Raw genomic sequence first — 27,984 nt, 5'->3', positions numbered from 1 at the left:
ATCAAACATATTCGCTTATCCAACATTTTGCCGGGCCGTTTACGTTGGATAAGCGAGACTCTACTGTAATAATAATAATAATAATAATAACAACAACAACAACAACAACAACACAGTCCTAAACGTTCAGAAGTGTTCAACTTGTGATTTTGTGATATGAAATCCAGCATATCTACCTTGTTTGCTGTGTTATAATACAATAATAATAATAATAATAATAATAATAATAATAATGATAATAATAATAATAATAATAATAATAATAATAATAATAATAGAAAAAATAAGCAAAGAAAGAACAGACAAGAGTTCTTTCTCCCACCCTGGACATTATTCCACAGATATATAAACCCCACTTGCCTAGTTTCCTACAGACCTCACAACCTCTGAGGATGCCTGCCATAGATGTGGGCAAAACGTCAGGAGAAAGTGCTTCTGGAACATCACCAGACAGCCTGGAAAACTCACAGCAACCCAGAAGTTACTAACGTTTGCTCAGCCAGATCTGTTCCCAACTTTGAGTCGCTAAATTAAATAGAAATTCGCCCTTTTTATGCCAACGAAGACCCAAGAAAGCTTTTTTTTCTGACAAATTTATTGGTATCGGATTAGAGAGACATCAGACAGAACAACATAACCTACAGTCAATACTCAGTGTTTACAGGTTATGAGACAGAGATGGTTTTGCCTTTTGCTTTCAATCGAGGACAAAGGGATAGAAAATGGGGCAAAAAAAAGGAATATTTGGCAACCAGGAAGCCAAATGGGGCAACCTTGAGAAACATTTGGAATTGCAATGTATTTCCCTCCAGACGTGAGCCTGGTGTCTTGGGTGGGTGCCATATGTCCCATCATCCACAAAGATATACACTACTTTCAATGGTATGGTACCATTTGAAAGCAGCCCTGATTGGACGGCTGTGCTGTCAATCAATATGGAGGCCCTCCCACCATTCCAAGGTCAACAAAGGGGAGGGGTTTATGCAAATGAGCTTTGAATCTGTCTGGAGGATGAAAGGAGGGAGAAATAAACCCATTCCTACATCATCAAAAGAGAGTCTTCTAAAGGCCATTGAAGACGAGAGCCGTGTCCCGTCTTATTTCCAAAGAAAAATGAAAGATTGGGAACCGTGGGCTTTGGGAAATCTAAACATACTGATAAAGCTTGTCCAGAAAAACTCAAAACTATTTCAGGAGGCCAAAAAAGAAGGGGATCCCTCAATATATATAAATGGTTTTGTCCGTGTGTGTCACTTGTTGAGTCCATGGACCTTTCGAGGATGAAGGTTTACGTGGATCTCTTAATTCTTGGATCTCTTGGTCAGGAAACCCACCCCATCCCTTGCCCACGTACACAAACCCAGAAAAGCACAAATCTGTTTGGAGTTCCAACAATGGATGTCCATCAAGTTGGGAAGATCTCATATCCTCTTCTTCTTCATGAACTTGTCCTTGATCATGGGGTAGAAGCCATGTTGCTTTGTGTCCATTGCCTTTGATGGCTTCTCGAGTCCTCCACCAAGTTGGAAGTGGCCAACGTCATGATTGGTATCAACACTGAGTAGACCCAGCTTGGTGGTCTTCCATATTCCATATCCAGCAAATGGATGGTGGATCAACTTCACAAGATCAAAACTGAGCAGAGTCAACTCCATGGGCCTACAACAAACTGCATAGGGTCAACTTCATGAGGTCCATGGATTGGTATCAAAACCGGAAAGGGTCAACTTCATAAATCCTGGATGGAATCAACCCCATGAGATCTTCAGTCTGGTATCACAACTGGGTGGCGACATCAACCTCGTGAAATTTTCAACCCAGTTTCAAAACTGGACAGAATCAATTCCATGGCCCTTCCGTGAGCTCTTGAGTCCTCCATCAAACTGGATGGGATCAAACTGGATGGGATTGACTTTTATGAGAACTTCAAGTTCAAAACTGAATAGAGTTTTCAACTTCATGAGAACTTTGGTCCAGGATCAAAACTGGATAGAGTTTTCAACTTCATGAGATCTTTGGTCCAGGATCAAAACTGGATAGAGTTGTCAACTTCATGAGATCTTTGGTCCAGGATCAAAACTGGATAGAGTCATCAACTTCATGAGATCTTCAGTCCAGGATCAAAACTAGATAGAGTCGTCAACTACATGAGATCTTAAGTCCAGGATCAAAACTGGATAGAGTCGTCAACTACATGAGATCTTCAGTCTAGGATCAAAGCTGGATAGAGTTGTCAACTTCATGAGATCTTCAGTCTGGCATCAAAATTGGGCAGAGTCAACTCCATGAACCATCCATGAATTCATAAGTCTGAACTGGATGGAGTCAGCTTCATGATAACCTCAATCTGGTATCAAACTGTCCAGGGTCAATGTCGTCATCCTTCCATGAGCTCCATCAAACTGGATGGCATCAACTTTCACGAGAGCCTTCAAACCAGGATCAAAACTAGATAGAGTTGTCAGCTTCATGAGATCTTCAGTCTGGTATCAAAACTGGACAGAAGCAATTTCATGGGCTTTCCATGAGCTCATAAGATGTGGTCAATGTCATGAGAGCTTCAGGCTGATACCAAAAGTGGACAGAGTCAACTTTATTGGCCTTCCATGAGCCGATAAGTCTCCAGCACACTGGAGATAGGCATCTTCATGAGATCTTGGTCTGATATCAAAACTAGATAGAGTTGTCAACTTCATGAGCTCTGATCCGGGTCAACTCCATGGCCTTTCCATGAGCTTTTGAGTCTCCAGAAAACAACTTTAATGAGAACTTCAGTCCAGTATCAAATGTGGGTAGTCGCCAACTTCATGAGAACTTCAATCCGGTCTCAAAACTGGGCAGAATCAACTCCATGGACCTTCCATGAGCTCATATGTCCAGCATCAAACTGGTCAGGGTCAACTCTATGGCTCTTGAGTCTCCAGCAGACCGGATGGGACCAACTTTAACGAGACCTTCAGGATCAAAACTGAGTAGAGTCGTCAAGTTCATGAGATCTTCAGTCCAGTACCAAATATGGGTAGTTATCAACTTCTTGAGAACTTCAATCCTGTATCAAAACTGGGCAGAATCAGCTCCATGGACCTTCCATGAGCTCATATGTCCAGCATCAGACTGGTCAGGGTCAACTCTATGGCCTTTCCATGAGCTCTTGAGTCTCCAGCAGACTGGATGGGACCAACTTTAACGAGAACTTCAGGATCAAAACTGAGTAGAGTTGTCAAGTTCATGAGATCTTCAGTCCAGTACCAAATATGGGTAGTCATCAACTTCTTGAGAACTTCAATCCCGTATCAAAACTGGGCAGAATCAGCTCCATGGACCTTCCATGAGCAAACAGGTCCAGCATCAAACTGGATGGGTCGGCTTCGTGAGAAGTTCAGTCCGGTATCAAAACTGGGCATGGTCCACCTCGTCCAACCAAGAGGCGGGACTCGCTGGGAAGTCGGGGTACCCTCCGCTGCTCCCCGTGGAGAGGTCCGAACTGGGTCCGTTCCCACCCAGCACCCTCATCGGCTGAGGCATGGCCTGCCCGCCTTGGCCCACGATGCCCAGCCCGCCGTCCGGGTAGACCAAGCTGGACATGAGTGGCTGGTGGCCGGGCAAGGCCTGCAAGGAGGCCGGGGACTGGGGCATGCCGTAGGGGCTGTTGGACCGGAGGTCGTGGTACTGGTCCTGGGCCGGGATGCCCGGGTGCTCCAAGGAGAAGCTGCTGTTGGTCCCGGCTTGTCTCCCCAAGGCGGGAGAGTTCTCCCCGAGGTTGCCATAAAGGCCGTTGGAGTGGCTCATCTCCGAAATCGAGGGTTCATCTGGAAAGAGATGGAGAGGAGCAACGGTTAGGAGACCCCGTGAGCTGGCCGGCATGTCTGAATTCGTAACACCCGGGAGTCATGTTGTACCTGTGAAGGAAACCTCTGCGTCGCTCTCCGGACCTTCTTCCTGGATGCTGTCCTTGTCAGATTTGGAGTTTCCTCTCGATCGCTTCATGTTGCGGAAATACTGTCCCCACCGTTGCCGCCCGGCATCCTTTTTCAGCCGTTTTTCTTTGGCCCGTCTGTTCTGGAACCAAACCTGGGGACAAGAATGCATTTCAGTTGGAAATGTTTCAGGCAGTTTGTGTAGGACATCATGGTTTCCGTTAGTCATCATGGTTTATGCCAGACATCTTAAATTATGGTGGCTATCATAGATTATGTTGGCCATCACAGTTTCCGTTAGCCATCATGGGTTATCCCAGACATCATACATTATGGTGGCTATCATAGATTATGATGGCTATCATAGATTGTGCTAACCATCATGGTTTGTGTTAGCTATCATGGGTTATCCTAGATATCATAAATTATGGTGGCTATCATAGATTATGTTGGCCATCACGGATTCTGTTAGCCATCATGGGTTATCCCAGACATCATACATTATGGTGGCTATCATAGATTGTGCTAACCATCATGGTTTGTGTTAGCTATCATGGGTTATCCTAGATATCATAAATTATGGTGGCTATCATAGATTATGTTGGCCATCACGGATTCTGTTAGCCATCATGGGTTATCCCAAACATCATACATTATGGTGGCTATCATAGATTATGTCGGCTATCATAGATTGTGCTAACCATCATGGTTTGTGTTAGCTATCATGGTTTATGCCATACATTATGGTGGCTGCCGTAGATTATGTTGCCATGATTTGAACATGACCGAGGCTTTCAAGTGATAACAAACCATGGTTCCCGAACAGTGGGCTCACAATTCACGGTCTGTCTGCAGAGATGCAACAACAAGCCAGGATGCAAACAAACCACAGTCTGTACAAACTCACCTGGACGACCCTCATGTCGAGACCGGTTTCGGAGGAGAGCTGCTCCCGGACGTGCCGAGCCGGTTTGGGGGAGTTGTTGTAGGCGCTTTTCAAGGTTTCCAGCTGCTTGGCCGTGATGGTGGTCCGGGGCCGCTTCGCCGTGGATTCCGCCTCTGAAAACAGTCCGGAGAGAGATGCAGTATCAAAGTACAGAAGCCCTAGGCATCTCTGCATTCTTCAGGGCAGCCTTTTGGTTATTGCTTATAAGACCATATTGCTCATAAGACCATAGGTAAGCAAAGAGACCTCCAAAGACCATCTAGATGGTTTCATAAGGCCGTAGCTAAGCAAAGAGACCTTCAAAGACCATCTAGATGATCTCATAAAACCATAGGTAAGGAAAGGGACCCTCAAAAGCCATCTAGATGGTCTCATAGGACCATAGGTAAGGAAAGTGACCTCCAAAAGCCACCTAGATGGTCTCATAAGGCCGTAGCTAAGCAAAGAGACCTTCAAAGACCATCTAGACAATCTCATAAGACCATAGGTAAGCAAAGAGATGTCCAAAAAACATCTACACGATCTCATAAGACCATAGGTAAGCAAAGAGACCTCCAAAGACCATCTAGATGATCTCATCAGGCTATCAGAAGACCATAGATAAGGAAAGGGACCCTCAAAGACCATTTAAATGGTTTCATAAGACCATAGGTAAGCAAAGAGACCTCCAAAGACCAGGTAGACTTAGGTCAACCCTAAGTCTAAAGTTTAGGGCCGGGGCCAGGTCAATGTCCTTGGAGGGCCATGGGCCTTAGTTTGGAGACCTCTGGACTAAGGCATTGACATCTCTGGCCCATCCTCTGTTTGGATATCAACCAGCACGCCAAAGCCTTAAATCAAGAAACAGCTTCCTAAGATCTACAGAGGAACACCTCAGCAAGCGAGAGTCCAAAAGTGGCAGGCTAAAACCTGGAACCTCAATCAGTGGCTGAGACCGGATGAGAGATCACAGAAGGCTAGGCGACATGGAAGGCGCCGAACAGACTGTGCTCCAGCACCACGAGATGCAGAGCCAAGCTTAGAAAAAGTGGGGAGTGTGGAGAAGAACAAACCACAGACCAGTGACTACAACAGTGATGGCCAACCTATGACACGCATGTCAGCACTGACACGCTTAGCCATTTTTGCTGACACCCTTCTGCATGCAGATTGATTGGATGACTATGTCTTTTGTGGCCAAATTTGGTGTGATTTGGTCCAGTGGTTTTGTTGTTTACTCCATGGGAATTTTGCACTTTACATTTTTATATATATATATATATATATATATATATATATATATATATATATATATATAATCTCATTCTATTATTATTCTATTATTGTAGTACAGTAGAGTCTCACTTATCCAACACTCACTTATCCAACATTCTGGATTATCCAAGCCATTTTTGTAGTCAATGTTTTCAATATATCGTGATATTTTGGTGCTAAATTCGTAAATACAGTAATTACAACATAACATTACTGCGTATTGAACTACTTTTTCTGTCAAATTTGTTGTATAACATGAAGTTTGGGTGCTTAATTTGTAAAATCATAACCTAATTTGATGTTTAATAGGCTTTTCCTTAATCCCTCCTTATTATCCAAGATATTCACTTATCCAAGCTTCTGCCGGCCTGTTTAGCTTGGATAAGTGAGACTCTACTGTATTCATTATTCACGACTACATTGAAACTACAATAGAGAGAAATCAGTGTGGAAATTGCAAGAGGTACCATAGATGGAAATAATGGTAGTAAATAGTTTTTGATTTATTAAATACAGTTATATATTACAACTAGCTGTGCCCGGCCACGCGTTGCTGTGGCAAAGTGGTGATGGTATTGGTTAAAAATTGTTGTGGAATTTTTATTTGACGTTATTTGCATTTTTTAATTAATTTTATTGTAAGTTATATTTTTATTTATTATATTTTATTATTTTCTTGTATTATTTTTAGTTATTTTCTGTTATTATAGTATTTTATTGTATTAATTTTTTAGTGTTTTTTATTATTTTTTATTGGGTTGCTAGGAGACCAAGTTGGATGAGCTTAGCCTTCTAACTGGCAGCAATTGGATAAAAGCAATTATTCCTCTCTCTAATTAGGACTTTATTTTTCTTTTCTTTTTGTTGTATCAACCTAGAGGCGTGGATGATGGGTTGTGTTGTCAAATTTCGAGGTTGGGGGGGCCTGTCGTTTTGTTGTTTTGTGGGTCGCCGTGATGCCATCACTCTTTTATATATATATATAGATTATATATTTTTGTTATTTAAAGTATATATATTGTGAAATTATGTTTTTTTTTTCTCGAAGTGACACACCACCCAAGTCATGCTAGGTTTTTTGGTGAATTTTGACACACCAAGCGCAAAAGCTTGCCCATCATTGGACTACAATGTGGCCTGAGAGCTCCACGTGCTCCATTGAGGACCTTCTCACAGCCACACCAGTGGTCTAAGGAAATCTAGTGTCATGCCAGGTTTTTAACTGTGTGGTTTTTCTAGACATGAGAATTCTGAATAGAGAGATAAACGAACGGGGCACCTCTCTGCTTGGCGGTCTCGTAGTCGGCCTTGCAGACCAGGCGGCTGTCCTCCATCAGGTAGAACTCGTCCCCGGTGGCCAGCTGGCGCTTGCAGACGATGCAGGAGAAGCAGTGCAGGTGGTAGACAAAGTCCTGGGCCCGGCGCACCACCTGCGTGGGAGGGATGCCCTGCTGGCAGGCCGCGCATTTGGTGCCAAAACGCCTGCGTCGCAAAAAACAGGTGGAAGATGAAGCAGAGGCCCCAGGTTTGGGGAAGAAGGAAATATACTGTACTAGCTGTGCCCGGCCACGCGTTGCTGTGTTGTTGTCTGGTGGTGTTGGTGAGAAATGGTTGAGGTCGTGGTGGTATTGAATGTCTGTTGTATGGTTGTCTTTATGTTTAGTATGCATTTGGTTGTTTGTGTCCTGTGAAAGTGGTGAGGGTAGAGGACACTGTTTATGTTGGATTAGTGAGACTCTACTGTATATTTGTAATCTTATATTATCTGCCTAGAACTGCCCCTTCTACACAGCTGTATAAAATGCACACTGAAGTGAATTATCTGGTAGTGTGGACTCAAGATAATCCAGTTCAAAGCAGATAATATAAGATTCTAAATGGATAATATAGCTGTGTGGAAGGGCCTTGAGTCTACACTGCCATATAATCCAGTTCAAATCAGATAATCTGTATCTTATAGGCAGTGTGGAAGAGGCCTGAGGCCTAACTGTGCCTGTCCCCTGGGCTGAGTGGGTTGCTAGGAGACCAAGTGGGCGGAGCTTAGCCCTCTAACTTGCAGCAATTGGATAAAAACAATTATTCCTTTCCCTCTAATTAGGACTTTATTTTTCTTTTCTTTTTGTTGTATCAACCTAGAGCTGTGGATGATGGGTTGTGTTGTCAAATTTCGAGGTTGGGGGGCCTGTAGTTTTGTTATTTTGTCCGCTGCCCTGATGCCATCACTCTTTTATATATATAGATATACTCGAGTATAAGCCAACCCGAATAGAAGCCAATGCACCTAATTTTACCACAAAAAAGCTGGGAAAACTTATTGACTCGAGTCTAAGCCGAAGGTGGGAATTGCAGCAGCTACGGGTCAATTTCAAAGATAAAATTAGATACCAATAAAATTACATTATTCGAGGCATCAGTAGGTGAAATGTTTTTGAATATTTACCATATTTCAAAGAAAAACAATAAACTAGCTCTATAAGTGGAAAAGTAGGGGCAACGAAAACAATATGGTATCAGCAATAACCTAATAATAATAATAATAATAATAATAATAATAATAATAATAATAAACTTCATTTGGATCCCACCCTATCTCCCCATGGGGACTCAGGCCGGCTTCCGACATAGTAACAAGCAAACATTCAAAGCCTACATAAACAATGCAGAGCTAGATAGAGATCTATCTATCTATATATATAAAAGAGTGATGGCATCAGGGCAGCGGACAAAACAACAAAACTACAGGCCCCCCAACCTTGAAATTTGACAACACAACCCATCATCCACGCCTCTAGGTTGATACAACAAAAAGAAAAGAAAAATAAAGCCCTAATTAGAGGGAGAAGATTAATAGTTTTTATCCAATTGCTGCCAGTTTGAAGGCTAAGCTCTGCCCACTTGGTCTCCTAGCAACCCCCTCAGCCCAGGGGACAGGCAGAGTTAGGCCTCACTTAGGCCTCTTCCACAGATTATCAGATTTTAACTGGATTATATGGCAGTGTAGACTCAAGGCCCTTCCACACAGCTATATAACCCATTTAGAATCTTATATTATCTGAACTGGATTATCTTGACTCCACACTGCCATATAATCCACTTCAGTGTGCATACTAAACATAAAGACTACCATATAACAGGCATTCAATACCACCACTACCTCAACAATTTCTCACCAACACCACCAGAAAATGCCACAGCAACGAATGGCTGGGCACAACTAGTCATGATATATACTAATTTCACATGTGTATTTCCCCCTGAAACCTTTGCAAATCCTCTCTCTATGTGCATTTTCCTCCTGCAATATTTGCAAGCCCTATTTATCAATGTTTATATCTATCTAGACATCTGTGTGTGTGTGTGTGCGCATGCGCATTTTCCCTCTGCACTTGCAAACATGTGAGGGTAAAATTCATATAAAATTCATATATAAAATTAATGTATACATATAGGAACAGATATACAGGGACATGGAAATCTCTAGTTATCTATATTTACATAGGATTTGCAAAGACCTGTAAACATATGAGGGGAAAATTCATATTTTAATGTCTTTGTATATAAATACAAATACATTAATATATAAATATTTAGAAGCTTTGGGGCATGCATTTGCCCAAGGAAGAAATGCAAGCAAAGTCCCCCTAAAAACAACTTTGTCCTCTTTTCTCCTGCCCTTTCCTAACTCTTTTCTTTCTCCCTTTTTCAAACTCTAAAAGTAGCCAGAAAAGGCGTTTTAAAACTTCTTCTCTCCCCCTCCCAAAAAAGCCCACCTCATTTTTGTTTTCTTAGGAATAAAAAGAAACGTTCTGGATTATCCAACACAATCTGCCTTTTAGTAGTCAATGTTTTTGTAGTCAATGTTTTCAATACATTGCCATGTTTTGGTGCTAGGTTCGTAAATACAGTAATTGCTAGCTATATCTAATATCTATCTATCTATGTAATTTATGGCTGGATGGCCATCTGTCAGGAGGGATTGGCTGGTGACTTCCTGCTTATTTGATGGGGGTTGGACTGGATGGGCCTTGGAGTCCTTCCAACTCTCGATATATATGCTACCTATGTCTCATATCTACCTATCTATGGCTGGATGGCCATCTGTCAGGAGGGATCAGATGGTGACTTCCTGCTTATTAGAAGGGGGTTGGACTGGATGGGCCTTGGGGTCCCTTCCCACTCTAGATATCTCATATCTATCTATGTACCTAATCTATGTCTGGATGGCCATCTGTTGGGAGGGATCGGATGGTGACTTCCTGCCTATTTGGAGGTGGTTGGACTGGGTGGCCATCTGTCGGGAGGGATCGGATGGTGTCTTCCTGCTTATTAGAAGGGGGTTGGACTGGATGGGCCTTGGGGTCCCTTTCCCACTTTAGATATCTCATATCTATCTATGTACCTAATCTATGTCTGGGTGGCCATCTGTTGGGAGGGATCGGATGGTGACTTCCTGCCTATTTGGAGGTGGTTGGACTGGGTGGCCATCTGTCGGGAGGGATCGGATGGTGTCTTCCTGCTTATTAGAAGGGGGTTGGACTGGATGGGCCTTGGGGTCCCTTTCCCACTCTAGATATCTCATATCTATCTATGTACCTAATCTATGTCTGGATGGCCATCTGTTGGGAGGGATCGGATGGTGACTTCCTGCTTATTAGAAGGGGGTTGGACTGGATGGGCCTTGGGGTCCCTTTCCCACTTTAGATATCTCATATCTATCTATGTACCTAATCTATGTCTGGATGGCCATCTGTTGGGAGGGATCGGATGGTGACTTCCTGCCTATTTGGAGGTGGTTGGACTGGGTGGCCATCTGTCGGGAGGGATCGGATGGTGTCTTCCTGCTTATTAGAAGGGGGTTGGACTGGATGGGCCTTGGGGTCCCTTCCCACTCTAGATATCTCATATCTATCTATGTACCTAATCTATGTCTGGATGGCCATCTGTTGGGAGGGATCGGATGGTGACTTCCTGCTTATTAGAAGGGGGTTGGACTGGATGGGCCTTGGGGTCCCTTCCCACTCTAGATATCTCATATCTATCTATGTACCTAATCTATGTCTGGATGGCCATCTGTTGGGAGGGATCGGATGGTGACTTCCTGCCTATTTGGAGGTGGTTGGACTGGGTGGCCATCTGTCGGGAGGGATCGGATGGTGTCTTCCTGCTTATTAGAAGGGGGTTGGACTGGATGGGCCTTGGGGTCCCTTTCCCACTCTAGATATCTCATATCTATCTATGTACCTAATCTATGTCTGGATGGCCATCTGTTGGGAGGGATCGGATGGTGACTTCCTGCCTATTTGGAGGTGGTTGGACTGGGTGGCCATCTGTCGGGAGGGATCGGATGGTGACTTCCTGCTTATTAGAAGGGGGTTGGACTGGATGGGCCTTGGGGTCCCTTCCCACTCTAGATATCTCATATCTATCTATGTACCTAATCTATGTCTGGATGGCCATCTGTTGGGAGGGATCGGATGGTGACTTCCTGCTTATTAGAAGGGGGTTGGACTGGATGGGCCTTGGGGTCCCTTTCCCACTCTAGATATCTCATATCTATCTATGTACCTAATCTATGTCTGGATGGCCATCTGTTGGGAGGGATCGGATGGTGACTTCCTGCCTATTTGGAGGTGGTTGGACTGGGTGGCCATCTGTCGGGAGGGATCGGATGGTGACTTCCTGCTTATTAGAAGGGGGTTGGACTGGATGGGCCTTGGGGTCCCTTCCCACTCTAGATATCTCATATCTATCTATGTACCTAATCTATGTCTGGATGGCCATCTGTTGGGAGGGATCGGGTGGTGACTTCCTGCCTATTTGGAGGTGGTTGGACTGGGTGGCCATCTGTCGGGAGGGATCGGATGGTGACTTCCTGCTTATTAGAAGGGGGTTGGACTGGATGGGCCTTGGGGTCCCTTTCCCACTCTAGATATCTCATCTCTATCTATGTACCTAATCTATGTCTGGATGGCCATCTGTCGGGAGGGATCGGATGGTGTCTTCGTACATATTAGAATAGGATTCTTATGATATGTCTGCTAGTTCCACTTCTCTCATTGGGATCACCAACCTGGGATGTTTCTAGGAATCTTTGGGGCCTGTCCGAGCGGCACCTTGACCCCCCCCCGGCCCCCCCCCCCCCCCCCCCCCCGGTGGGTGCTCACTTGAAGAAGTCGTCCTTGCAGTAGACGCTCTCCCCGCGGCTGAAGCACTTCTCGGCCAGCGGGGCCTGGCAGTCGTGGCACTTGAGGCACTTGCTGTGCCAGTGGCGCTCCAGCACCTTCAGGATGAAGCGGTCCACGATGGGCTGGCTGCACCCCGCGCACAGAGGGATCTCTGCCCACAAAGAGAGAAAGAGCAGCACCCAGTCACGACACTTGCTGTCCACTCATTCCTCTAATGTTAGCATCATATTTATCATCATCATCATTATCAATTATTATTATTATTATAGATGTCTGGCCACTATTATATTATTATTACTATCCATTAATTATTATCAGATAATACTATTATAATATTCTTATCACTTATAATTATTTTCAATTATTATTATTATTACTATGAATTAGATTATCCATGATTATTATCATCGGTGATGATTATTATTAATGTGTTGTAGCAGGAATTCATGGCCGGAATCACTGGGTTGCTGTGAGTTTTCCAGGCTGTCTGGTGATGTTCCAGAAGCACTTTCTCCTGATGTTTCACCCACCTCTATGGCAGGCACCCTCAGAGGCTGTGAGGTCTGTTGGAAACTATGAAAGTGGAGTCTGTCTATCTATATATCTATCTATCTATCTATCTATCTATCTATCTATCTATCTATCTATCTATCTATCTATCTGCTCTGGCCATGTTCCAGAAGCATTCTGTCCTGACGTTTCGCCCACATCTATGGCAGGCGAAACGTCATCCGATCCCTCCCAACAGAACATATATCCAGGGTGGGAGAGAGAAAAAAACTCTTGTTTGTTGGAAGTGTGAGTATTGCCATTAATCACCTTTTGATAAGCATTGAATGGCCTTGCAGCTTCAAAGTCTGGCTGCTTCCTGCCTGAGGGGATCCTTTGTTGGGAGGTGTTAGCTGGCCCTGATTGTTTCCGGTCTGGAATTCCCCTGTTTTCAAAGGATTCCCCCAGAATAAAGAACAATACTCTGAAGACAGGGGAATTCCAGGCAGGCAGGAAACAGTCAGGGCCAGCTAACACCTCCCAACAAAGGATTTCCCCCAGGTAGGAAGCAGCCAGGCTTTGAAGCTGCAAGGCCATTCAGTGCTAATCAAGGTGGACAATGACAACATTCAGGCAGACAAGAGTTATTTCTTTCTCCCACCCTGGATATATATTCCACAGATATATAAACCCCACTTGCTTAGTTTCCAATAGACCTCACAACTTCTGAGGGTGCCTGCCAATGCCATAGAGGTGGGCGAAACGTCAGGAGAGAGTGCTTCTGGAACATGGCCAGAGCAGATAGATAGATAGATAGATAGATAGATAGATAGACAGACAGACAGACAGACAGACAGACAGACAGAAAGACTCCACTTGCTTAGTTTCCGACAGACCTCACAACCTCTGAGGGTGCCTGCCATAGAGGTGGGCGAAACGTCAGGAGAGAGTGCTTCTGGAACATGGCCAGAGCAGATAGATAGATAGATAGATAGATAGATAGACAGACAGACAGACAGACAGACAGACAGACAGAAAGACTCCACTTGCTTAGTTTCCGACAGACCTCACAACCTCTGAGGGTGCCTGCCATAGAGGTGGGCGAAACGTCAGGAGAGAGTGCTTCTGGAACATGGCCAGAGCAGATAGATAGATAGATAGATAGATAGATAGATAGATAGATAGATAGATAGATAGATAGATAGATAGATAGATAGATAGATAGACAGACAGACAGAAAGACTCCACTTGCTTAGTTTCCGACAGACCTCACAACCTCTGAGGGTGCCTGCCATAGAGGTGGGCGAAACGTCAGGAGAGAGTGCTTCTGGAACATGGCCAGAGCAGATAGATAGATAGATAGATAGACAGACAGACAGAAAGACTCCACTTGCCTAGTTTCCGACAGACCTCACAACCTCTGAGGGTGCCTGCCATAGAGGTGGGCGAAACGTCAGGAGAGAATGCTTCCTGAACATGGCCACACCGGCTCGGGAAAACTTACAGCAAATCAATAAAAAAATACAAAACAAAGGAAGGAAACAAAGGAAAGGAAGGTTAGAAAGGAATAAAAGAGATCCAAGGGCGGTGAATCCCGACGTTTGCATTTAACCCGTTTTCAACCCGGTTTTATTTTCGTGGTTCATTGAATCGGAGTCCTTTTGTGAAGAATTGGTTTCGGGTCAAGGTTGGTGGGTGAGGAGGAAGGAGGCGAAGTAGTTTGGGGAGTAACGGATGAGGAACGGCGTTACTGTGTCTCGTTAGTTTCCCCGGAGGAAGGGCTTGGAGTAGCTTCTCTTCTCCTCTTTTTTCTCCCCTTTTTCCTTCCCTTCTTCCTTCCTCGCCTTTTCCTTTCCCCCCTTTTTTCCTTCTCCTTCTCTTCTTTGAAGGGAAGGAAAGGGGGAAGGAAACAGGAGGAAAGGAAAAGAGAGAAAAGGAAGGGAAGGGAAAGGGAGGAAAGTAAAAGAAAGAAAGGAAGAAAGAAAGAAATGAAAAAATAGGGAAGGAAAGGGAGAAAAGTAAAAGGAATAGAAGGAAGGAAGATGGAAGGAAGGAAAGGAAAATTAGAAGGGAAGGGAAAGGGAGGAAAGTAAAACAAAATGAAAGAAGGGAAGAAGGAGAAGGGAAGGGAAAGATGGAAAAGTAAAAGGAAGGGAAGGAAAGAAGGAAAAATGGGAAGAAAGGAAAATGGGAAGGGAAAGAGAGAAAAGTAAAAGGAATCGAAGGAAGGAAAGGAAGATGGATGGAAGGAAAAAACGGGAAGGAAGGAGGGAAAGATGAGAAGAAAAGATAGAAAAAGTAAAAGGAATGGAAAGAAGGAAATAAAAAAGGAAGGAAAGAAAAATGGGCAGGAAGGAGGGAAAAATTAGAAGGAAAGATGGAAAAAGTAAAAGGAATGGAACGAAAGAAGGAAGGAAGGAAGGAAGGAAGGAAGGAAGGAAGGAAGGAAGGAAGGAAGGAAGGAGGGAAGGAAGGAAGGAAGGAGGGAAAACTGAGAATGGAAGGGAAAGGGAGGAGAGTAAAAGGAATGGAAGGAAAGAAGGAAAGAAAAATGGGGATTAGAAGGAAAGAAGGAAAGATGAAAAAGTAAAAGGGGTGGAAGGAAGGAAGGGAGGAAGGAAAGAAGGAAGGAAAGAAAAAATGAATGAAGGAAGGAAGGGAAAATGAGAAGGGAAGGGAAAGGGAGGAGAATAAAAGAAATTGAAAGAAGGAAAGAAAAGAGATGGATGGATGGAAGGAAGAAAGGAAAGAAAAAAGGAGGGAAGGAAAGAAGGAAGGAAGGAAGGAAGGAAGGAAGGAGGGGAAAATGAGAAGGGAAAGAAAAGGGAAAGAAATAAAAGGGAAGGAAGGAAGGAAAGAAAAGAGATGGGTGGAAGGAAGGAAGGGAGGAAAGAAAGAAAAGGATGGAAAAATGGGAAGGATGGAAGGAAAAATAAGGAAAGAAAAAAGGAAAAGGAAGGAAGGAAAGACAAATGGAAGGAAGGAAAAGAAGGGAACATATGAAGGAAGGAGGGAAATATTAGAAGGGAAGGGGAAAAAAGAGAGGGAAGGAAAAGGGAAGGAAGAGAAAACGAAAGAAAGAAAGGAAAGGGAGAAGGAAAGGCAGGAAGGAAAAAGGAAAGGCAATAGAAAAGAAGAGAAAAGGAAGGAAGAAGAGAGGGAATGAGACAGGACAGTCTACAAATTAAGTATTATTATTGTTGTTATTATTGTTGTTGTTATTATTATTATTATTGAAGGAAAAGTAAAAAGAAGGGGAAAGGAAGGAACTAAGAGAGATATGGGAAGAAGGAGTGAGAAAAGGGGGCTGATGGGAAAAGGAAAAGGAAGAAAGAAAAGGAAAATGGAAGGAAAGAGAGAAAGAGAGGAGCGCGGAAGAAAAGAAGGGAAAAAAATAAAGAAGGAAAGAAAAGGAAAGGAATCTTGGTCCCTTTGGAAGGAGATTCTAGAGTCAAGATCTCAATGTAGATCAGCCCTAAAGGAGGGAGTGGGAAAGGGAACGAAAGCGGGTTAAAAATCGGGAAAGAACTCCGGATCCGAATCGGATTCGCTTCGTTTCTGCCCGAAAGGAAAACGGAGTAAAGAGAGGAGAGATATTTCAGATGGAAATAGGAAGAGTAACGAAATCGTGATGATAATTTCCTGATATCATAACAACGATACCAGTAGTAGCAATAATAACAATAATAGTAATAATAATAATAATATTTATCTTGTTTGCTGTGTCATAAAATAATAATAATAATGATAAATAATAATTAATTAGTAATAATAATAATGAATAATTATTTTTATGGTTCTTAATCTCCAATAAATAATAATAATACTGCTAATAATAATAATAATAATAATAAATAATTATGTGTATTGTTCTTAATCTCCAGTAAATAATAATAATGCTAATAATAGTAATAATAATAATATTTATCTTGTTTGCCGTGTCATAAAATAATAATAATAATAATAAGGGTTATAAGGATGGAGTGAATCCATACGTCGTTGTTATTATTATTATTAGTGGAAATCGTTTTTTGATTATCAGTATCAATTACGGTTGTATCATTATGACTGTGAGGATGGCATGAAAGCATAATATCAATTAGATTATTATTATTATTATCAATTAGATTATCAATTAATTATCAAATAATGATGAGATATTGTTTTATATTATTATAAGAAAATTAATAATAATTAGGGTTATAAGGATGGAGTGAATCTATGGGTCGTTATTATTATTAGTGGAAATCTTTTTTTGATTATCAGCATCAATTATGATTGTAAGGATGGCATGGAATCATAATATCAATTAGATTGTCATCATCATCATCATTATTATTATCAATTAGATTATCAATTATTATTATTAGGTATTATATTATTATAATAAGAAAATCTATGGGTCGTTATTATTATTAGTGGAAATACTTTTTTTATTATCAGCATCAATTATGGTTGTAAGGATGGCATGGAATCATAATATCTTATTAGATTATTATTATTATCAATTAGATTATCAATTATTATTATTATTAGGTATTATATTATTATAATAAGAAAATTAATAATTATTATAGTATTATTTTCATTAAATTTATTGTTATTATTATTATTATTATTATTATTATTCTTAGATAATACTATTATAATATCAGCAGAGCCAATGGGATGAATCGAGAGGGAAGAATAATCATTCCTAATATAATAAGGTTGTTGTTGTTGTTTGAATAGATAGGAAAAATGGGAAGGAAGGAAGGAAAGAAAGAAAAAAGGAAGGAAGGAAGGAAAAACGGGAAGGAAGGAGGGAAAAAATGAGAAGGGAAAGAAAAGGGAGAAAAATAAAAGGAAAGGAAGGAAGAAAGAAAGGAATATTAGAAGTGAAAGGGGGAAAAAGAAAGGAAAGAAAAAGGGAAGGAAGAAGAAAGAGAAGGAGGAGAAGAAAAAGAAGAATCCCGATGGGAAATAATAATATTAATAAATGACAGGCAATAATAATAATAATAATAATAATAAATACTTATTATTAATAAATATTGTTATGGTTCTTAATCTCCAGTAAATAATAATAATAACGCTCATAATAGCAATAATGATAAATAATAATTATTTTATGGTTTTTAACCTCCAGTAAATAATAATAATAACGCTCATAATAGCAATAATGATAAATAATAATTATTTTATGGTTTTTAACCTCCAGTAAATAATAATAATAATGCTCATAATAGCAATAATGATAAATTGGTTCTTAATCTTCAGTAAATAATGAAAAAGCTAATAATAGTAATTATTATTATTATTATTTTATGGTTCTTAACCTCCAGTAAATAATAATAATAACGCTCATAATAGCAATAATAATAAATAATTATTTTTATGGTTCTTAATCTCCAGTAAATAATAATAATAACGCTTATAATAGCAATAATGATAAATAATAATTATTTTATGGTTTTTAACCTCCAGTAAATAATAATAATAACGCTCATAATAGCAATAATGTTAAATTGGTTCTTAATCTTCAGTAAATAATAAAAAAGCTAATAATAGTAATTATTATTATTATTATTTTATGGTTCTTAATCTCCAGTAAATAATAATAATAATGCTAATAATAGTAATAATAATAATGAATAATTATTTTTATGGTTCTTAATCTCCAATAAATAATAATAATATTGCTAATAATAATAATAATAATAAATAATTATGTGTATTGTTCTTAATCTCCAGTAAATAATAATAATGCTAATAATAGTAATAATAATAATTATTATTATTATTATTTTTATGGTTCTTAATCTCTAATAAAAGAGATCCATTGGCTCCCAAACCCGATGTGATGGTTTTGCTCCAATAGAAAAGAACCAACAGGATGTGGAATATTATGATAATACATTGAGTATTTAAATAAATTGACAGCAATTATTATTATTATTATTATTAGTAGTAGTAGTAGTAGTAGTAGTAGTCATAGTAGTATTATTAGTATTATTTCGGATGGAATAAAAGGAGGAAAAGGGCTTCTTTGGCTCCTCGGTCCCCCTCCCAAGAAGGGAACTTTGGAGAGATATGCAAATATATGCAAATTTAATTTACTAATGGGTTTCTTCCAAAGGTCAAGTAGGAGTCCCCAGCCCAGCCCATGATCGATAGGGCCATCAGCCTTGGAGGCAAGGACCCGAAAATAATAATAATAATCATCATCATCATCATAGAATCCTAGGTAACCCCATTCTGCCAAGAAGCAGGAAAATCACATTCAAAGCACTCCCGACAGATGGCCGGCCAGCCTCTGCTTCAAAGGCTCCAAAGAAGCTTCTAAGCAGAGGCTGGATCCATCCTCCTGGATGCTCTGTTTTAAATGGAAATCAACCAAAGTCGGGCTAACTATTATTATTATTATTACTATTATTATTATTTTCTATATTAATATCACTGTCATAATTTAATAATGTTAATAGTGATCGTAACAATAGTGTTAATATTAATAATAATATTAATGATGGTGAGGATAACAATTCCACTTGATTCCCTTCAGCATTGCTGTCATAATTGTTTTTATTCTAATTATTATTATCATTCTTCTTCTTATTGTTGTTGTTGTTATGGTTATTATTTTCAATATTAATATTATTGTTATTATTTAATAATATTAATAATATTAATAATATTAATGATGGTGAGGATAACAATTCTGCTTGATTCCCTTCAGCATTGCTGTCATAATTCTTCTTCTTCTTATTATTATTATTATTATTATTATTATTATTTATAACCCGCCTGAAGGGACTCAAGAAATAGATAAGAAATAAAGGAAGATAGATAGGAAGGAAAGAAGGAAAGAAGGAAGGAGGGAAGTAAAAGGTAGATAGACAGATGATACATAGATAAGAAAGAAGGATGGAAGGAAGAAAAAGATGATAGATAGCTAGATAGATATTTGGAAGGGGGAGGGAGGGAGAAGGATAGAAAAGATAGATAGATAGATAGATAGATAGATAGATAGATAGATAGATAGATAGATAGATAGATAGATAGATAGATGATAGATAGATAATTAGATAGATAGAGCGAGCTAGCAAGCAAGGAAGGAAGGAAGGAAGGAAGGAAGGAAAAGAAGGATAGGTAAATGATAGATAAGAAAGAAGGAAAGAAGGATAGAGAGAGAGAGAAAGGTAGATAGGAAGGAAGGAAGGAAGGAAGGAAGGAAGGAAGGAAGGAAAAGATAGATAAGAAAGAAGGAAAGATAAATAGGAAAGAAGGAAGGAAGGAAAAGAAGGATAGATAGATGATAGATAGGAAAGAAGGATAGATAGATAGATAGATAGATAGATAGATAGATAGATAGATAGATAGATAGATAGGGAAAAAAGATAGGAAAGAGGGAGGGAGGGAGGGAGGGAAGGAAGGAAGGAAGGAAAGTAAGAAAGAAGGAAGGAAAAGAAGGATAGAGAGAGAGAGAGAAAGATAGATAGGAAAGGAAAGAAGAAAGAAGGAAGGAAGGAACAGAAGGAAGGAAAAGAAGGATAGATAGAGAGAGAAAAAATAGATAGGAAAGGAAGAAAGAAATAAGGAAGGGAGGAAGGAAGGAAAATATAAGAAAGAAGGAAGGAAAAGAAGGATAGATAGATAGAGAAAAGATATAGGAAGGAAGAAAGGAAGGAAGGAAGGAAGGAAGGAAGGAAGGAAGGAAGGAAGGAAGGAAGGAAAAGATAGATAAGAAAGAAGGAAAGATAAATAGATAAGGAAGGAAGGGAGGGAGGGAGGGAGGAAAAGAAGGATAGATAGGAAGAGAAAGATAGATAGGAAAAAGGAAGCAAGTAAATAAAATATAGATAGATAATAGAATAAAAGGAAGGAGAAGATAGATATTTGGAAGGGGGAGGAAGGAAGGAAATTGGCAAAGCGATAGATAGATAGATAGATAGATAGATAGATAGATAGATAGATAGATAGATAGATAGATAGATAGATAGATAGATAGATAGATAGACAGATAGAGGCTTCTATCCTTTATAAGTCCCCATTGCATGTCAGTCCTGTTTATTTCCCAGGCTAGCCTGAAAGCAAGAGCTTGTAGCAAAGTCTACCACAGGAGTCTTGCCGAAGGCTTTCCTGGCCGGAATCACTGGGTTGCCGTGAGTTTTGCTGGCATGTTCCAGCAGCATTCTCTCCTGATGTTCCCCCCGCATCTATGGCAGGCACCCTCAGAGGTTGGGAGGTCTTGAAGGGAGTAGACGGGAAAAGCTGCGGTTGGCATTGGCTCATGTCCCCCAAACAAACAAAAACACAACAATGTATATTTGGGGGAAATAATAATAATAAAGCTCCAAATGTCTATGTTGCAACAAATAAAAAGGTCCAAATGAAATCTAAAATAATAGTCCAAACAAATAGATAAAGAGATAGATAGATAGATAGATAGATAGATAGATAGATAGATAGATAGATAGATAGATAGATAGATAGATAGAATACATAGATAGACAGACAGATATTTGGACTATTCGTCTATCTGTCTGTCTATCTATCTATCTATCTGAAATATTATTTTGTCTTTGTATCCATCCAGTTGTCTGTCTGTCTATCTGTCTATCCTACCTACCCACCCATTTATTTGGACAATTATTTTGTTTTTCTATCCATCCATCCATCTATTTATCTGGAGTATTATTTTGTCTTTCTACCCATTTATCTATCTATCTGGACTATTATTTTGTCTGCCTGTCTGTCTGTCTATTATTTTGTCTTTCTATCTATCCATCCATCTATCATCTATCTATTTATTTGGAGTATTATTTTGTCTTTTCATCTATCTATCTATCTATCTATCTATCTATCTATCTATCTATCTATCTATCTATCTATCTATCTATCTATCCATTTTGACAATTTCCCTTTATTTGCATCTATTTATCTCTCTATTCAGAGTATTATTTTTCTATCTATCTATCTATCTATCTATCTATCTATCTATCTATCTATCTATCTATCTATCTATCTATCTATCTGGATTATGATGTTGTATTTCTATCCATCCAACTATCTACTTATTTGGAGTATTATTTTATCTCTCTATCCATCCATCTATTTATCTCTCTGTATTTATGAATTTATTTCAACTATTATTCTATATTTCTATCTATCTATCTGGACTATTATTTTGTCTGTCTGTCCATCTATCTGTCTATCTATCTATCTATCTATCTATCTATCTATCTATCTTTCAATATGGACTATTATTCTATATTTCCATCTATTTATTTGGATTATTATTTTATATATCTATTTGTGTGGACTATTGTTTTGTCTGTATGTATCTGGACTATTCTTCTATATTTCTGTCTCTTTATCTGGACTGTTATTTTGTCTTCTTATCTATCCATCTCTCTCTCTCTCTCTCTCTCTCTCTCTCTCTATGTATCTGGACTATTCGTCTATATTTCTATCTATCTATTTGGACTATTATTTTGTTGGTCTATCTATCTATCTATTTAGGTATTTATTTGGACTCTTCTCCTATATTTCTATCTCTCTGTCTGGACTGTTATTTTGTCTATCCATCTATCTATTCATCCACTTATCTATCTATCTATCTATCTATCTATCTATCTATCTATCTATCTATCTATCTCTCAAACTGGACTATTCTTCTATATTTCTGTCTATTTGGACTATTATTTTGTCGGTCTCTCTCTCTCTCTATATATATATATAGATAGATATTTATTTGGACTCTTCTTCTATATATCTATTTCTCTCTCTTTCTATCTATCTATCTGGACTATTCTTCTATATTTCTATCTCTCTATCTGGACTATTATTTTGTCTATCTATCTATCTATCTATCTATCTATCTATCTATCTATCTATCTGGACTATTCTTCTATATTTCTATCTCTCTATCTGGACTATTATTTTGTCTATCTATCTATCTATCTATCTATCTATCTGGACTATTCTTCTATATTTCTATCTCTCTATCTGGACTATTATTTTGTCTATCTATCTATCTATCTATCTATCTATCTATCTATCTATCTGGACTATTCTTCTATATTTCTATCTCTCTATCTGGACTATTATTTTGTCTATCTATCTATCTATCTATCTATCTATCTGGACTATTCTTCTATATTTCTATCTCTCTATCTGGACTATTATTTTGTCTATCTATCTATCTATCTATCTATCTATCTATCTATCTATCTCTCAAACTGGACTATTCTTCTATATTTCTATCTATTTGGACTATTATTTTGTCGGTCTCTCTCTCTCGCTCTCTCTCTCTCTATATATATATAGATAGATATTTATTTGGACTTCTTCTATATGTCTATCTATTTCTCTCTCTTTCTATCTATCTATCTGGACTATTCTTCTATATTTCTATCTATTTATCTGGACTATTATTTTGTCTATCTATCTATCATCTATCTATCTCTCAAACTGGACTATTCTTCTATATTTCTATCTATTTGGACTATTATTTTGTCGGTCTCTCTCTCTATATATATATTTATAGATATTTATTTGGACTCTTCTTCTATATGTCTATCTATTTCTCTCTCTCTATCTATCCATCTGGACTATTCTTCTATATTTCTATCTCTCTATCTGGACTATTATTTTGTCTATCTATCTATCTATCTATCTATCTATCTATCTATCTATCTATCTATCTATCATCTATCTATCTCTCAAACTGGACTATTCTATATTTCTATCTATTTGGACTATTATTTTCTCTCTCTCTCTCTCTCTATTTAGATATTTATTTGGACTCTTCTTCTATATTTCTATCTATTTAGCTGGACTATTATTTTGTCTATCTATCTATCTATCTATCTATCTATCTATCTATCTATCTATCTATCTCTCAAACTGGACTATTCTTCTATATTTCTATCTATTTGGACTATTATTTTGTCGGTCTCTCTCTCTCTATATATATATAGATAGATATTTATTTGGACTCTTTTTCTATATGTCTATCTATTTATCTCTCTATCTATTTAGATATTTATTTGGACTCTTCTTCTATATGTCTATTTATCTCTCTCTCTCTCTATGTAGATATTTATTTGGACTCTTCTTCTATATTTCTATCTATTTAGCTGGACTATTATTTTGTCTTTCTGTCTATCTAGCCATCTATCTATCTATCTATCTATCTATCTATCTATCTATCTATCTATGTATTTATTTGGACTCTTCTATATTTCTATCTATTTAGCTGAACTATTATTTTGTCTTTCTGTCTATCTAGCCATCTATCTATCTATCTATCTATCTATCTATCTATCTATTTCTCTCTCTCTATCTATCTATCTGGACTATTCTTCTATATGTCTATCTATTTATCTGGACTATTATTTTGTGTATCTATCTATCTATCTATCTATCTATCTATCATCTATCTATCTCTCAAACTGGACTATTCTATATTTCTATCTAATTGGACTATTATTTTGTGTATCTATCTATCTATCTATCTATCTATCTATCTATCTATCTATCTATCTATCATCTATCTATCTCTCAAACTGGACTATTCTATATTTCTATCTAATTGGACTATTATTTTGTGTATCTATCTATCTATCTATCTATCATCTATCTATCTCTCAAACTGGACTATTCTATATTTCTATCTAATTGGACTATTATTTTGTGTATCTATCTATCTATCTATCTATCTATCATCTATCTATCTCTCAAACTGGACTATTCTATATTTCTATCTAATTGGACTATTATTTTGTGTATCTATCTATCTATCTATCTATCTATCTATCATCTATCTATCTCTCAAACTGGACTATTCTATATTTCTATCTAATTGGACTATTATTTTGTGTATCTATCTATCTATCTATCTATCTATCTATCTATCTATCTATCATCTATCTATCTCTCAAACTGGACTATTCTATATTTCTATCTAATTGGACTATTATTTTGTGTATCTATCTATCTATCTATCTATCTATCTATCTATCTATCTATCTATCTATCATCTATCTATCTCTCAAACTGGACTATTCTATATTTCTATCTAATTGGACTATTATTTTGTGTATCTATCTATCTATCTATCTATCTATCTATCTATCTATCTATCTATCTATCTATCTGGACTATTCTTCTATATTTCTATCTCTCTATCTGGACTATTATTTTGTCTATCTATCTATCTATCTATCTATCTATCTGGACTATTCTTCTATATTTCTATCTCTCTATCTGGACTATTATTTTGTCTATCTATCTATCTATCTATCTATCTATCTATCTATCTATCTCTCAAACTGGACTATTCTTCTATATTTCTATCTATTTGGACTATTATTTTGTCGGTCTCTCTCTCTCGCTCTCTCTCTCTCTATATATATATAGATAGATATTTATTTGGACTTCTTCTATATGTCTATCTATTTCTCTCTCTTTCTATCTATCTATCTGGACTATTCTTCTATATTTCTATCTATTTATCTGGACTATTATTTTGTCTATCTATCTATCATCTATCTATCTCTCAAACTGGACTATTCTTCTATATTTCTATCTATTTGGACTATTATTTTGTCGGTCTCTCTCTCTATATATATATTTATAGATATTTATTTGGACTCTTCTTCTATATGTCTATCTATTTCTCTCTCTCTATCTATCCATCTGGACTATTCTTCTATATTTCTATCTCTCTATCTGGACTATTATTTTGTCTATCTATCTATCTATCTATCTATCTATCTATCTATCTATCTATCTATCATCTATCTATCTCTCAAACTGGACTATTCTATATTTCTATCTATTTGGACTATTATTTTCTCTCTCTCTCTCTCTCTATTTAGATATTTATTTGGACTCTTCTTCTATATTTCTATCTATTTAGCTGGACTATTATTTTGTCTATCTATCTATCTATCTATCTATCTATCTATCTATCTATCTATCTCTCAAACTGGACTATTCTTCTATATTTCTATCTATTTGGACTATTATTTTGTCGGTCTCTCTCTCTCTATATATATATAGATAGATATTTATTTGGACTCTTTTTCTATATGTCTATCTATTTATCTCTCTATCTATTTAGATATTTATTTGGACTCTTCTTCTATATGTCTATTTATCTCTCTCTCTCTCTATGTAGATATTTATTTGGACTCTTCTTCTATATTTCTATCTATTTAGCTGGACTATTATTTTGTCTTTCTGTCTATCTAGCCATCTATCTATCTATCTATCTATCTATCTATCTATCTATCTATCTATGTATTTATTTGGACTCTTCTATATTTCTATCTATTTAGCTGAACTATTATTTTGTCTTTCTGTCTATCTAGCCATCTATCTATCTATCTATCTATCTATCTATCTATCTATCTATTTCTCTCTCTCTATCTATCTATCTGGACTATTCTTCTATATGTCTATCTATTTATCTGGACTATTATTTTGTGTATCTATCTATCTATCTATCTATCTATCTATCATCTATCTATCTCTCAAACTGGACTATTCTATATTTCTATCTAATTGGACTATTATTTTGTGTATCTATCTATCTATCTATCTATCTATCTATCTATCTATCTATCATCTATCTATCTCTCAAACTGGACTATTCTATATTTCTATCTAATTGGACTATTATTTTGTGTATCTATCTATCTATCTATCTATCATCTATCTATCTCTCAAACTGGACTATTCTATATTTCTATCTAATTGGACTATTATTTTGTGTATCTATCTATCTATCTATCTATCTATCATCTATCTATCTCTCAAACTGGACTATTCTATATTTCTATCTAATTGGACTATTATTTTGTGTATCTATCTATCTATCTATCTATCTATCTATCATCTATCTATCTCTCAAACTGGACTATTCTATATTTCTATCTAATTGGACTATTATTTTGTGTATCTATCTATCTATCTATCTATCTATCTATCTATCTATCTATCATCTATCTATCTCTCAAACTGGACTATTCTATATTTCTATCTAATTGGACTATTATTTTGTGTATCTATCTATCTATCTATCTATCTATCTATCTATCTATCTATCTATCTATCATCTATCTATCTCTCAAACTGGACTATTCTATATTTCTATCTAATTGGACTATTATTTTGTGTATCTATCTATCTATCTATCTATCTATCTATCTATCTATCTATCTATCATCTATCTATCTCTCAAACTGGACTATTCTATATTTCTATCTAATTGGACTATTATTTTGTGTATCTATCTATCTATCTATCTATCTATCTATCATCTATCTATCTCTCAAACTGGACTATTCTATATTTCTATCTAATTGGACTATTATTTTGTGTATCTATCTATCTATCTATCTATCTATCATCTATCTATCTCTCAAACTGGACTATTCTATATTTCTATCTAATTGGACTATTATTTTGTGTATCTATCTATCTATCTATCTATCTCTCAAACTGGACTATTCTATTTCTATCTATTTTCTATCTATTTGGACTATTATTTTGTCGGTCTCTCTCTCTAGATATTTATTTGGACTCTTCTTCTATATGTCTATCTATTTCTCTGGACTATTATTTTGCCCGTCCTGAGCCAACTCCAGGGCCGGGCGGGAGAAAGAACCCGCCAGATGGCCCAACGGCTGAAGCAAGCGCGTCGTGGGCGTGGGCAGAAGCGGGGAAGCGGCGGCGTCGGTCCGTCCGTCCGTCCCGGGGAAAGCCTGGCTCCGGCCGGTGCTTACCTGGGCTGCGGGCGAAGGCGCAGGGCTGGCCGGGCTGGCCCTTCTCGCCCCCGCGGCCCCTTTCCAGGAGCATTCTTCCGAGAAGAAAGAAAGGAAGGACGGAGCCTCTCCGGCTTCTGCTCCGAACTGCGGCTTCTCCCTACGGACCCGACACAGGGAAACAAGCCGATGCGTACAACTCGGCTCGCCTCTCCCTGTGGCTCTGGAGCTGGCGAGGAGGCCCCGCCCCCTCCCGCTCTGGCTCCGCCCCTTTCCACGCCCCCTTTCAGCACCAAGAACAGCTCCCAATAGAAAGCCATTGTATTTCCAATTGAGGAGCTGTCCATGGTGCTGAAGGGAGGGTTTTTATACTTGCCAGTTTGAGGAGCTGTCCTTGGTGCTGAATTCTCCTCCATCCAAGGGAGAAAAGCATGGTCAAA

General features: G+C 38.2%; 1 protein-coding gene and 1 long non-coding RNA gene across 2 annotated transcripts in view; one reads left to right on the top strand and one right to left on the bottom strand.

Moving 5' to 3' along the window:
* LOC134293099 (uncharacterized) overlaps positions 1-27,984 on the top strand; it is a 124,440-nt gene that overhangs the window by 57,496 nt on the left and 38,960 nt on the right. The gene's annotated exons all lie outside the window — the stretch shown is intronic.
* On the bottom strand, positions 433-27,638 carry lhx3 (LIM homeobox 3). The gene is made up of 6 exons (XM_062959820.1): positions 27,566-27,638; positions 12,282-12,453; positions 7,397-7,599; positions 4,825-4,976; positions 3,900-4,071; positions 433-3,809 (listed from the first exon to the last, which is right to left on the bottom strand). Exons 1-6 carry the CDS (start codon positions 27,636-27,638, stop codon positions 3,391-3,393), a joined length of 1,191 nt encoding a protein of 396 aa, XP_062815890.1. The 3' UTR covers positions 433-3,390.

This window comes from Anolis carolinensis, unplaced genomic scaffold (genome assembly GCF_035594765.1).
Source record: "Anolis carolinensis isolate JA03-04 unplaced genomic scaffold, rAnoCar3.1.pri scaffold_7, whole genome shotgun sequence".
Taxonomy (NCBI): domain Eukaryota; kingdom Metazoa; phylum Chordata; class Lepidosauria; order Squamata; family Dactyloidae; genus Anolis; species Anolis carolinensis.
The sequence above is the reverse complement of the archived record's forward strand: the minus strand, read 5'-3'. Positions and strand labels throughout refer to the sequence as shown.